At 32.3% G+C, this 14,832-nt stretch overlaps 2 protein-coding genes across 4 annotated transcripts in view; both read right to left on the minus strand.

The window, feature by feature from the left end:
• Positions 1 to 14,832, minus strand: part of LOC126734491 (uncharacterized) — a 39,773-nt gene that overhangs the window by 21,043 nt on the left and 3,898 nt on the right. The window contains exons 3-4 of one of the 3 annotated variants that reach the window (XM_050438146.1): positions 13,862 to 14,047; positions 4,451 to 11,619 (exon numbers count right to left, since the gene is read on the minus strand). In XM_050438146.1, coding sequence (XP_050294103.1) covers positions 7,514 to 11,575 — 4,062 coding nt within the window. In that variant the 5' untranslated portion in view covers positions 11,576 to 11,619; positions 13,862 to 14,047 and the 3' untranslated portion in view covers positions 4,451 to 7,513. Of the gene's footprint in view, positions 1 to 4,450; positions 14,048 to 14,832 lie in introns of those variants that run through there. The other 2 variants (XR_007660070.1, XM_050438145.1) reach the window with 2 other exon arrangements.
• LOC126734651 (uncharacterized) overlaps positions 1 to 14,832 on the minus strand; it is a 54,687-nt gene that overhangs the window by 14,756 nt on the left and 25,099 nt on the right. The gene's annotated exons all lie outside the window — the stretch shown is intronic.

Raw genomic sequence — 14,832 nt, forward strand, 5'->3', positions numbered from 1 at the left:
GATCGCTTATAATAAATCACCCTGTATACGGATATGGCCCAAAAAGTATACAGCTCTTAAGCTCCCACCGACCCTTATGTCCTAAAAATTTCAAGTCATTTAAGGGCTTTAAAATTGAGTTCTAGCGAGAGAAAGGAATTTGACCGGCTTTTTTACCATTTTTTGACTTCAACTCGCAACCGCTTCCGTCGCGGGTGTCGGAAAAAAAAATTGTTTACATATCCATTATTCCCAATGTATTAAGAGGCCACATGCCAAATTTCATCGTTTCACTAGCCATACAGCCAAAGTTATGAATTTTTATATCCCAAAAAACACGATCGCGCGAGGTCTAGGTGACGCTCATAATATAGTCGCTGACGCTCCTATATAACAAGTATAGTCGCTTCGCTCCTATACTTTTGGTCCGTGGGGACCAGTTTGGAACCTTTAGGTCTTGTCTGTGAATGGCTATAAAGGAATTCTTAAAAAAAAACAAAAATTATCAAGTGTATTTAGGTCTGGTCAGCCGGGGGGCCAACGTTTATATGCCAAGGAAAGAGAGGACCAGTTGTTGGGGTATCATGCTTCAAAGAACCATAATTTGTTATATAGTCGCGTTGTATGTCAATATAATGTGTTATATGTCAAATATCTGTCAACGTTTATTATTTGCATCCTAAATTAACTCTTAATACCAAATTTCAACCCAATCGGATCAATAGCAAAAAAGTTACGGTGTCACGTGACCTGGACCTCAAATGTCAAAAATCTACCAACATTTATTAATTGCATCCTAAATCAACCCCAAATACCAAATTTCAACCCAATGGGATCAATAGCAAAAGAGTTACGGTGTCACGTGACCTGGACCTCAAAAGTCAAAAATCTATCAAAGTTTATTAATTGCATCCTAAATCAACCCCAAATACCAAATTTCAATCCAATCGGATCAATAGCAAAAAAGTTACGGTGTCACGTGACCTGGACCTCAAAAGTCAAAAATCTATCAAAGTTTATTAATTGCATCCTAAATCAACCCCAAATACCAAATTTCAATCCAATCGGATCAATAGCAAAAAAGTTACGGTGTCACGTGACCTGGACCTCAAAAGTCAAAAATCTATCAAAATTTATTAATTGCATCCTAAATCAACCCCAAATGCCAAATTTCGACCCAATCGGATCAATAGCAAAAGAGTTATAAAAGTCACGTGACTTTAAAATTCACAATTTTGGAAATTAATCAATTTTATCTTAGAAAATATGAAAATGAATTTATTTAAAAATGCCCTTAAACTTTAAAACACCCTATATAATAATTTTACCATTATTATACATAATTTTTTTCTTATAAATGCCCTAAAACCTTAAAACACCCTGTATATTATTACAACTATTATTATTATTATAATTATTGTATTCCTTACAAATGCCCTAAACCTTAAAACCCCCAGTATAATTCTATTACTATACTTTTATTATCCTCATAAATGTCCCTAAACATCAAGGCCCTCTGTATATTAACAACATTAATAATTTATAACATCAAGAATTAATTAGTAAAATATCGCCAAAATATCAAGAATGAATTATTATTAAAATAGTCCGTGACGTCACGAGACGAACACGATGAAGTTTTAATCATTGCCAGACTCGCCATCCTTCTCCCACGGAACAAACTACTTCAACTCATTACTTTGTGCAGAAACGAACTAGGTTCGATTCATATTCAGCGTCACCTCTTTATCCTTATTCCACCCATGGCCCTTGAAAGTGTAAATTTATGTAAACAACAGAACGCGGCGAATTTTCCTGACTTAATAAAGACGATTCGATAAAAAATATGCCCATATTCAAAAAATTTAAAGTTTCAGCATATCGACACTACCAATTCCTGATCATTTCGACCCATTTTTAGCCTCTAATTTTCAAATTTAAAAAGTCGGTCCCGGCCAAATTTAGCAGCGGCCGCCATTTACTCGACAACGTTATCCGATCAGATGATCGATGCAGAACGCGTCCGTACGCTTTAACGACGGGTGCTAGACCACCCGAATTATTGTACCTTGTGAGCCACGCCCGGGGGGGTACCAATATTCAGCTGACCGATTATTTGGACTTTTTATGGAAAATTGCATTTTCTCAAAAAATGGTGATATTTGAAACAAAACGGTATTTAGTGGATTATAGCCAGATAAATTCCGCGTGTCTGAAGGCAAAAATGGTCTTCGTACGTTACATAGGTATGCCAGTATTAAGCGTCAAAGTTAAAAAAAGGTGTAGAGCAAAAACTACTCTACGTAGATGACTGTAGATTACATCAGAAAAAAGCCCTTAAAAAGTATTATAAATGTTGAAAGTTTGAAATTTCCAAGTGCCACCCTTAAAAAGTTATTAAATAAAATGTGATTTTTTTTTGTCAATTTTTCGGACCTTCATGGAGAAAATTTATTATTGCTCGCCCTGTATGGTTCACAAAAATTTTGTTTATATGGCATTTGAAAGATAAAAGATGAACCTATTTTTTGAAATTTTTTTTTTTTCGGAAATAAGTTTCGTTTGGTAGTAAATTCAAAAAAACTAAAAATTCCAGAACTCGTTAAAAAAATTTTTTTGAAAAAAAAGCTCTAAATATGTTATTTCTCTCATGAAACTAAGTCTTTTCGCCAAAAAACTTATTTCATAAAAATTTTCTTTTAGCCTCTGGATCATTTTGAACTTTTTTTTTACTCAACTTTGATCGCTTATAATAAATCACCCTGTATACGGATCTGGCTCAAAAAGTATACAGATATGAACCACCAAAGACCCCTTATGTCCTAAAAATTTCAGGTCGATTAAAGGCTTTAAATTTGAGTTATCGCGTCTGACTCGATTTTGATCCGATTTTTTACCATTTTTTGACTTCAACTCGCAACTGTTTCCGTCGCGGGTGTCGGAAAAAAAAATTGTTTACGGATCCATCATTCCCAATGTATTGAGAGGCCACATGCCAAATTTCATCGTTTCACTAGCCATACAGCCAAAGTTATGAATTTTTTTATCCCAAAAAACGCGGTCGCGCGAGGTCTAGGTGACGTGCATAATATAGTCGCTGACGCTCCTATATAACAAGTATAGTCGCTTCGCTCCTATACTTTTGGTCCGTGGGGACCAGTTTGGAACCTTTAGGTCTTGTCTGTGAATGGCTATAAAGGAATTCTTAAAAAAAATCAAAAATGATCATGTGTACTCAAGTCTGGTCAGTTGGGGGGGGCCAACGTTTATATGCTAAAGAAAGAGAGGACCAGTTGTTGGGGTATCATGCTTCAAAGAACCATAATGTGTTATATAGTCGCGTTGTATGTCAATATAGTGTGTTATATGTCAAATATAATAAACAATAATTAAGTTACTTAGTAAAAAAAGTTTTGCAGAAATAACCATATTTTTTACTTGAATAAAAGTGTCAATATTGCAGAGTGACCGAATTTATGGATACATATAAAGAGACATGCGCATAATTAAAAAAATAAACAATATGTTTAGACCAAAAAAGTTATAAGAAATGAAAATGTTCAGAAAAGTAGCTTTTATATTTCAAGAATTAAATCTTAGGTCTGACTGATAGAATAAATAACGATACTTTTATTATAATAGTTGAATAATTTTTTGCAACTTTCTTAAAATTATTTTTTAATTTAGTTCTAAAAAGTTGTCTGACCAAAAAACATTTTTTGAGTAAAAACTTACTTAATTGTCCTCGGATTTCAGTCAAAGTTTTCGGCTAGTGACAGGTGTTTTAACCGGTCACTGGCACTTAAGAAGCCATCTCCATACTATCGGTATTGCGGACAACCCGGAATGCCGATGGTGCTGTGAGGAGGATGAAACCGTTGACCATGTAGTCGGGGAGTGCCCAGCACTCACGCGCGCCAGGTTCAAATACTTGGGTAACACTTTCAGTGTACCGAGCGACTTTAAGTCCTTCAAACCTTATCGGTTTCTCTAAGGCCGTTGGGCTCTGGTAACCCCCGGTGGGGCATGACGGGTCCCTCAGGAGACCTATATGCACAACTGCCTTGGCAGCCCACTGTTTCGTCAATTCATTCAATTCATTCCAGTAGAAGTTTTGCAGCTTTGGATTATACCATAAAACTTCTTGTTTTTTTTTTTTATAGACCTAGAATGAAAAAATGTAATAAAATATTAACAACACGAAAAGTCCTCACCAATAATTAAATTTTAAGTCATCCAACTTCTTGCCATAAAAGGATGTATCCACTTGTCATTGTCAAGTCCGTTGAATGCGTTTTCTTCAAATTAAAGGCTGCTGATTGATCACGATTAAAATAGAATCTGGAATACAAATGGATCACTAGAAAAAGAAACCATATTATTAGCATCTTATGAGCAACATATTGTTTCGTCCTCATTATGAACTCATCAGTATTGCATATCCAAGAAATTATTCATTTCTCGAAAGCAATAGACAATTGTTGCTGCGGGGCCAACTAGTCAACAGTTGCCAAAATATATTTTTATTTGTTGAAATAAAAATATATTTTAATTCTTTTTTTAGAGAGATATTAAAAATAACAAAAGTATTCCTTTATCAATAGTTACGATTAAGTCTTGACTGTTTTGCATGTCTTGACTAATAATACTCAATTTGTTAATACTCTAGTGCCAAATATTTTCTAGTTTATCTCAATATTGTAAAATTGGTCAACTGGAAAAAAGTGCTACATAAATATGCACGTAATTGTATAAACAATAAAACCGGCAACTTCCAGTAATTTTTGTACTGTTTTGAGGCTTTTAGTACCTTTTATTTTAGCGTTTTTTTAGCTATTTAGGTAGGTACTCATTCATGTATTAGCCTTTGTACTATACTTGAATTCTGCCAATTATTATTGAAACTGTCTTGTAATTTGTTGACCATTATATGTATAATATTATTGTTTATTAAGTATTAACATTATGAGAATATTTTTTAAATTCTGTTTTTAAGTATTTGTTCTATTTTTTTTTGCCCCTTAGATAATACAATATAATATAAGAATAACAACATTTAAAATTAAACAGACTGCAAAATTATAAGATAATTATGCTCATATATTAGGCATGAATATCCTTAATAACATTGACCAACCGGCCAAAAATAAAATTAGTATTTGATGTACCTGATTGGATTATTGTTTTAGCGCAACATAACTTGAACATTGCTTAGCAGCTTATAGTGTGTTTGGGCTTTTTGTACTTTAGCATTTTTAGCTGTTTGAGTACTTTTGTTTAAGCCTTTTATTTACTTAAGTTGCTATTAATGTCAAGTGGTACTGCAGCTAAAGTTATAAGACAATCATAGTTTATCATTATCAAAGCAAATTATGATAACTTTAATTATGATGTTAAAAGTACTTGTTGGCCAGTCATGTATTTAAACGTAAATGTTATTACTATTTTAGAAACTAAAATAAGATTGAAAATCCCTATACTAATACTTTATACATTTATAAGATAATAAAAATGAGTTAAGACGTAATAAAATAGTAAAAAAAAAGAAATATTTTTCTACAATTTCTTGCTCTTGAAATAATGTAATTTGTTGTTTTCTTTAACATTTCAGATTAAATATATTGCAAAATTATAAAATCATTAAACTTGTCTATTCATATTAGACATTAAAATCTTTAATGACATTGACCAACCAGACAAAAATAAAATTAGTATTTGATGTACCTGATTGGATTATTATTTTAGCACAACATAACTTGGACATTTGTTAGCAGCTTATAGTGTGTTCGGGCTTTTGGTACTTTAGCATTTTTAGCTGTTTTAGTACTTTTGTTTAAGCCTTTTATTTACTAAAGTTGCTATTAATGTCAAGTGGTACCGTAGCTAAAGCTATAAGACAATCATAGTTTATAATTATCAAAGCAAATTATGATCACTTCAATTAATTATGATGTTGAAAGTACTTGTTGGTCATATGTAAATTTAAATGTAAACTTCATCTCCATTTTATAAACTTAAATAGGATTGAAAATACCAATACTAATACTGGATACATTTAAAAGATTAATAAAAATTACTTAAAATGTGATAAAATAGTAAAACAGAAATATTTGCCTACAATTTTTTCTTGCCCTTTAAAAAATATATTTTACTATGTTTTCTTTAACATTTCAAATTAAACATATTACAAAATTATAAGAACATTATACTTGTCTATTTATATTAGACATTAAAATCTTTAATGACATTGACCAACCAGACAAAAATAAAATTAGTATTTGATGTACCTGATTGGATTATTATTTTAGCACAACATAACTTGGACATTTGTTAGCAGCTTATAGTGTGTTCGGGCTTTTTGGTACTTTAGCATTTTTAGCTGTTTTAGTACTTTTGTTTAAGCCTTTTATTTACCAAAGTTGCTATTAATGTCAAGTGGTACTGTAGCTAAAACTGTAAGACAATCATAGTTTATCATTATGAAAGAAAAGTATGATAACTTCAATTATGATGTGAAAACTATTTGTTGGTCATATATTATTTAAACGTAATGATTATTACCTTTTTACAAATTTAAATAGGATTTAAAATGCCAAACTGATACTTTATTCATTTATAAGATAATAATAATAAATTAAGTAAGTGTAATTCAGGTAAATGCTTAACTTGTAATTAACTTCTAAATAGGCCTATTTTTCGGGCTCAAAAATTGACTAGGCTTAAAAAACTTTATCTTTTGGTTAACTATTCTGAAATTAAATTATGTTTATATTTATTTACATTACCATTAATAAATAAATAAATTCTTAGTTATTATTACATTATTTTTATGCAGTTATTTTGGTAATTGCTCAACCAAAACAGTATAAAAATAAATTAGTATTCATTGTACCTGATTGGATTAATGTTTTAGCACAACATAACTTGGACATTTTTTAGCAGCTTAGTGTTTTTGGGCTTTTGGTACTTTAGCATTTTTAGCTGTTTTAGTACTTTTGTTTAAGCCTTTTTGTTAACTTAAGTTGCTATTAATGTCAAGTGGTGCTGTAGCTAAAGCTATAAGACAATCATAGTTTATTATCGATACAAATTTCTCGTTTTCAATAAATCATTGTAACAAATACCAAACTGCTATTTTATTTTAATATACCCTTGAAACAGGCATAGATTTTGAAATAATAATATGGTAATTAATTGTCTATACATTCCAATAATTTTATTTACATTTTTTAACTCATTTTTCGATACTAGTATTATTTTTAACAGCTATCATTGGGATTTAAAAGATAAAGTTATTCACATTTAAAAATGTGTTCTTTTTTATGTAGTTCTGTTTAAAGTCTAACTATTTGATTGTCCAAAATAACAATTTAGCAATATATATAAGAAATTAGAAAAGGGATTTTCATTGTGAAAGCGAATAATTAATCACTTATGGCTTATTTTTGGTAATGCAAAACTCTTTTTAAAATTGCTTTGCCCATTTGTAATTTTCTTTACGTTTAATAGGTTGGTCCTAGTATTTTAACAAAATTTAACATTTTTCTAATAGTATTAAATATACATCTTCTAAACTGTTATCAAAACTAGATATTCTACTTATGCGATTATCATCACACTTCCACCACTGATCGTTATAATTAACTATAGATGTATAATGACCAGATCCAATGGTGTTTCCATGATGCCTAACAACACTTTTTACTCTGAATATTTGATCATCTAAAATAACACTTTCAGAAGCAAAATTATAAAATTTAGCATTTATCTTATTCCCTTGAGGGCCAATTCTCTGAAGACATACTACCAAATATTTCTGGCCGGTAACCACTGAGCGTGTTTTCAGATTATTGCCACACTGTGGGCACATTCTATCAGAGTCTTTTAACATTAACATTGAATTAAAGTCAATTAAATTGCCACAGTTTTCAGGAAAATAAAGAAAGTGAGTGTATATTACTTGTCCATCTTCATTGATATTAATATTACAATTTTGACAATTTAAAAGTTCATGAACATTAGCTTTTATAAAAATGCCGAAATCATCTGCATCTAATTTTCTTATTAAAGATTGACAAAACGATTGAGCGTCCATTTGTTGATTTACAGCAAAATTTTCACCATTTCGACCAGACACCAATTGTCGAACTTTTAATGTGGAATTAATTTTGGTGAGCATAATATCATTTAGAGCACTGTTTAGCGCTGTATTTCGCTTTGAAATAGAAACGCGAAATTCAGGCAAACATAAAAATGACTGTATGGTGCTATTTGCATAACATGACACCATATCGTTGTTTAATAAAGCAGGTGGTTTATTAAATAAGTTGAGATTGTTTTCATGATCTGAACTAATATCTATTACCATGTCATTATCTACACTTTGGCAAGTAGAGTCAAATAATGAACTTTGTGTTTGGATTTGCTTGGTATTAAATTTTAGTTCGTTAAAACCTTTTGTGAATGGTTTATTGTTATCAACGTTCTGATTTAGCTGCTTCGGAATAAAACCTTTATTATAAATACTAACCACTAGAGATTTATGGTGACTGTAAACAGTATTATAAATATTGTAACTTAAATTATTAAAATTACTAAAAAGCCAATCAATTTGAGTTTTTGATTTTGTAGTTGATTCGCCAATACTCAATTTGCAACTTAAACTTTTAGATATTAAATAATTTTTTAAACCATTTTCATTTTGATTAATAATATCTTGATTAAAATCACCAATGATTAGTATATCACTTTGTTGATCAATAATGTCTTCAAAACATACTTTAGCTTGTACAATGCTCAATTTTGGAGGAATATAAACTGCTATGACATAAATTTCATTCAAGTAAAATGTGATTGCTTGAAAAACTATACCAGAGAAATCTTTGGTGTATTTTTTCACTGACTTTATTTTTGCTGACACATTTTTTTTCTTGAAACAAATTATGCCAAAGGGTTTACTTACAGGTCGATCGTTACTCAAGTTGGCAAACACTTCAAAATCATTTAATTTTATATTTTTTTTGTTTTTATATAACCAGGTTTCAACAAAAATTAGGAAATGTGCATCTTTAAAAATGGGATTATTTTTTATAAGATTGAGATTTTTTGGTAGACTTTGCACATTTTGGTAAGCAATAATGTATTTGACATTGGAATCATTAAGGTACTGAGTGTTATACTTGGATGTTAAAAGCTTGTTTTCTTGCATATTTACCAGTTCTTTATAAGCAGCATCCTTTTCGGTTGCCGGTTTAGGGGCCTTAAACTTACCAATGATGTAGAGGCCACTTAGCTTTGTGGCCCGACTACAAGCAACATAGGTACTGGTTCTCGTCATTCCCTTACCAATGTGAACAGCTACTTGTTCATAGGTGGCACCTTGACTTTTGTGGATTGTAATTCCTTCACTGATTAAAAGAGGAAACTGAAGACGCTCAACGTGAACATTGCTGCCTTTTTGAACTTTAACAGCTCTTGCAGCTCTTTCTATGGGTGTCCAAGTGGGTGATAAATACATAGACTTCCTAAGGGACTCGTTTCTCTTTCGGCATTCCTTGCCTGACTTGGAATCAAAGAACTCCATCCACACTCTGTATGGAACTTTATTTTGGTCATAGTCTATTTGCCGTAGGATACCTGTTGCACCATTTACTATCCCATCACTGGTATCTATATTCATTGAAATCATGTATTTAGCGTCTACCTGCAATATTAAACTTAACATTAGGCCAAAACTCTCTGATTTTTTTAAACTTTTAGCATGTTCTAAAAATAAATGTTTTAATCGTTCTGAGCAACTTCCTTTGATTACGTCTCTGGCTTGACTTATTGCTCGCTCGGTCTGAAATGTAGAAAGTTTCATTTCATTGAATGCATCTACTTCTCTATTGGTGGCAAATAAATGCATAGTGTCTTCAGGAATCAGGTCAATATTGTCAATTTCCCTGGACTTGATCAACTCTACATCTTCGTCGGTCATTTTACCAAACGCCATATTGTTTAGGGCAACTGCAAAAGACTTGTCTTCTTTTTGCCTCATTATTTCTGTAAGCTCAAAATACCTAAAATGATCCCACAAATAAGTTCCACATAATTCTTTATACGGATTTGTTTTTACTGGACAAAAAATATACATATCCATTACTGGGGGCAATTGACGATTATCGCCGCATAAAATTATTGGAATATTTCCAAAGATGGCGTCAGATTTAAAAATTTGCTGCAATCTACTGTTAATATGGTCAAACAATCTGGCACCAACCATGGAATATTCGTCTATAATAATTAATTTTAAGTCACATAAATTACAATAAATAGTATTAACGGTGTCATGGTGTAATGGAATTAATTGTTCACCATACTGAGCGATAGGTAATGATAATGCGGAATGTAAGGTTATACCTCCGATATTAAATGCCGCTTTACCTGTAGGCGCACAAAGTAAAACTTTTAAACTTTCGGGATTATTACCTGGTATTGAATTGAAATGGCGTAATAACGACTGAGTTATTGCTGTAATCAGGTGACTTTTGCCTGTACCTGCTGGACCACTAAGTGTGCAGTAGAAAGGTTCCCCTTCAATTAGACTGTCTTGCACAACATTAAGGAACTGATACTGCTTGTGATTCAGTTTGCTTATGAGGGCTTCATACTCTGAATCGCTTATCTGATGAGGCGTTGGGAAAGCGATATGTTTTACTGGCGCTTCGTCGTCTTTCTTATCGATGATGTGATTGAATGGATCATAAATGGGGTTGTCTAGTCCATAAGGCATAAACTCATCATCGATTTCTCCACCGAATCCACCATCGTCTAATTGATTTGATCGGTCTTCGGCAAGTTTCAGTGCTTCGTCGATTACCTGTTCATCTAAGACATTGAACTTTTGTCGATTTGTAACAATTTCTTGGTATCGATCTTTGTATATGGTCTGTTGATCAATGTTATCATTTTCAACTTCATCCACTTCATTTCTCCATGGGATGTATAACATTATTTGTTCCCTATAATAGTTAAGAGGGTCTTGCTGAAGTCCATAACTACGATAGGCTAAAATTTTAGCATGACCCCTTTTAACTAAAACGCCACTTCCATCTTTTAAGGGTAAACCGTTAGCCTTTGTTTCTGCCTGTTTCTTAAAGAAATCATAATAGGCCGCAAACTCTGCTAAACATATGTTTTCCATTTCATCAGGCCGCTGTTCATAATGTTCTATAAGACCATCACAATAAATATTGGGATCGTCATTGTCCATTTCTTTAAGTTGTGCTAATGGTTTCAACATTTTTGTCCTTTCCCTGATTGGATTTGTATGGATGTATACATAGGAGGTACAGGTGTCGTGCATCGGTAGTTGTAACACACAGTAGGCGGCTTCCTGGGCACTTACTTCGCTCGCATTTAAGAAAGCTGCTGCAAGAGATTTAAGTTTGCCCTTAACATCTAAATTACCTTTTTTAATTTCTTCCATAGTCTTCATTAAAATATCAGATACACCTCTTTGAGACTTATTGATATAGTTGACTATGTAGGTACAACAACCATATGGCTCAAAAACTAATTGAATGTCCATGTTGCTCTTCATCATGGAGAACATTTCAGCATTAAAGTTGTTAATAAATCCATCTTTTGGCTGCCTTTCTAAAAATAAAGTAGTTTTAAATATGTTGTGCTGTATAACATTAAGATACTCATCCTTAGACATACCAAGGTCAGCCAAAAAGTTTTCGAATGACAAATCTGGTTTATCTTTAAGCCTACGCATTATCATCAAAAACTTTTCAGACATGGCCTTACGTAAATCCGCTTCCTTGGTTTTGTCAATTTTTATTGGCGTTAGAATTACCGATTTATCCATTGGCAGGAATGGGATACCATACCTGCAAACTTTGTGTCCCCGCACTTCTTTTTGACACGATTTAGAATGATGATGCGTATTAAACTGAATTATATCACGGACACTTTCTAAATCACTATTACAAGTAATATACCGGTTCGCGAATTCGGCACACTCTTTGAAACTTTCTGGTGTTTCTTGGAATTTTGGAGCATTAGATAACCACAATAACCCGTGAACATGAGGAGACCCACGATGTTGAAATTCTATGCGGTAATAATGATGCTCTATGGGATTTTGTTTAAAGGGTCCATTTTGACTCTTCATATGCTTGAATAGCAGTTTGAACCGATAATCAAAGTATCTGGCACAAGTTATCGGATCTGTTCTAATTAAGCGAGTTTTTTCTAAGTAGGGCATACTCGCAGCCTCCTCTAAAGTAACGTCTTTTTGATCAATAACTTGTGCTAATACCTTGATTAATTCGGGCCATGCGGTTTCGGCTGCTGAAACGGTAAAGAACAGTGTAGGGATTCCAAATTGACGAATCATACACAGTAATTTTGTCTTTTCGTGTTTCCAATAAGCAGGTGAACCTGCAATTTTACCAAGAAAATGGAATCCCATGTCACTTCGAATCAGCTGGTCTAGAAAATTTGCTTGTTTTACTTGTCCAGCTGTATATTTTCCATCCTCATTCCTCTTTTTCCTGAGACATGTTGCAATTGCACTGGATAATTGGATTAGTTGACGTTTTTTAAAGGTATACAACAGATAGTCTGTCCTTGCAAATCGCCTGTCTTTGTGCTGGAGTAGTATTTTCGTCTGGTCAGAATAGGAGAATTTTGTAAGAAATTGCTTAGCATGTCCACAGAAAAGTGTAGGAAATGAGAGTTCATCGCTAAACTGGTCAAGCATCAAATGTATTGGCGTTTTACCTTCTCCTGGGGCAAAACAGATATTTTCTAGGTTACATTTGTCAAGCAAAGTTTCTTGGCCTCCAGGATTTAAGGGCTCTTCTTCTTCATCTAAGAATTCATCTAAATTGTATATGGTGTTTTTTTCAATTGAAGATTCTGCTTGAATATTTTTATCGTCATTCTTAGATTCTAGGGGCACTTCCATTGTTTCGAAAAACGCATTATCGAACAATTCTTCAAAGTTTTCACTACACACTGTTTTAGAATTCACGTCCACCACTTTTGAGCCTTCATTTAAGATCTGTGTAGAGGATTCTACTTGAGATCGTATATAGTCATTAATATTTTTTTCCCAATCATCTGATTGCTTTATACCTTCTTGTATGTAAAGAGGTTGTTGACACAAAAATCTTGCTGCTTTTAAAACAACTGCGGGCCGTATGGTTTCCAGGAGATAATCATTTTTATAGTTCATTTTTCTCTTGAGCTTAACCTGAATAGTTTGTGTCTCCTCTACATTTCTAGGCAATAATTTGGTCGAAGTATCTATATTTATAGGGACATTGACTATTTGGCCAGTTATGTAACACTGTCGTGCATATCCTACCTGCCGGATTTGCATGAAAGGTAACCTGGCCGACACCATCCTTTCTTCAAGGATAGTCAGATCTTTTAGCTCAACTGGTATAGGGTGAACAATATTGTGATTGCCGGACCAGAACTTTGGCAATTGTCCTTTATAAATATTTGATGAGCAAGACTTGCAGAAGAAAACCCCATCATCATTGCAAATTTGTGTAGTGAATTGGTTTCCAAATTTGTTTTTTAGCACTTGTAGATCTATTTTTTTACATGAAGTGGGAAACCATAATCGCAAACAACAACTGCATACAATGGTGGGGCCTTCTCTTAAAGCTAGTTCAAACTTTGTTGGGCAATTGGTTCTAGTATGTTCCGCCTCCTTTTCATTATTCTCAATTTCATCTGTATGGGATAGCTTTTTAAAAGAATCAATAACTTTTTGTTTTTTCTGAGTTACAGTTTTTGATGACAATGCATCATTGTCATCAATAACCGTTAATGATTTTCGCTTATTAGACTCAATTACAGTTTTATTAAAATTTACCTTTCTTGTACTATCCTCTGGAATCTTATCTTTGGGCAACTTTTGTTGCAAATGTACTTCCTTACCTAAGGTTTCTAAATTTTTGTCATTGGTGCCACTCTCTTTTTTTGCCAGCTTCTTGGATAAATATTTTTCTTTTTTCTGGAGGCTCTTTGTCTTAGCAGACTTTTTACTCATTTTTGGCATCTGAAAAATCAACTTCCTTTACAATACAATACAAATAAATATATTACTGTTTATATATATACATATGTTTCTTTGCAACTAAAAAATAATATATTTGTAACATCATAGTTTTAATTTTGCACCTAGACGACTCAATGTCTGTATGGGCAACACATACATGCTCTAATATTGTAAAAATAAATAACGTACATGGTTACCTAGACAGAAACTAAGCAATCAATAATTACAAAAACAGAACTTATATTGTATTATATGTACCTACACAGATACATATCACATTTTCAAATAAAAACATCCCACATTTTTTACTAAAATTTTTAATTTGGTTTATGCTTCTAACTGTTACAGGTACAATATTTACAACTTGGAGCCAAATAAATGAAAGATTTTAAATTTAATATTTTATGACTAACTGGTAATACTAAGTATCTATTTACATTTTGCAGTGTTTGATAAAAATGATCTATTTCTTTTTTCTCTTTTTTATGAATAAATATGCAAGTTGATAAAATAAATTATTTTTGAACATTGAAAATTTGTTCATTATATAACAGATTGGTTGTATAAAATTTACTTTTTTTATTTATTACTTTTGGAATGTAGTTTTAGACAATTTGTAGAGGTCTTAATGTAGTTTATAGGTTCCTCGCCATACCACTATTCCATAACCCAATATAGATTCTACCAAGGATTTATAAATTAAAATTGACAAGTTAGAATTTAAGATCTTCCTTAAAATATAAAACTTATATACTAATTTCCTAACTTTAGATGCTACATTATTT

Source organism: Anthonomus grandis, chromosome 3 (genome assembly GCF_022605725.1).
Source record: "Anthonomus grandis grandis chromosome 3, icAntGran1.3, whole genome shotgun sequence".
NCBI classification, from domain to species: domain Eukaryota; kingdom Metazoa; phylum Arthropoda; class Insecta; order Coleoptera; family Curculionidae; genus Anthonomus; species Anthonomus grandis.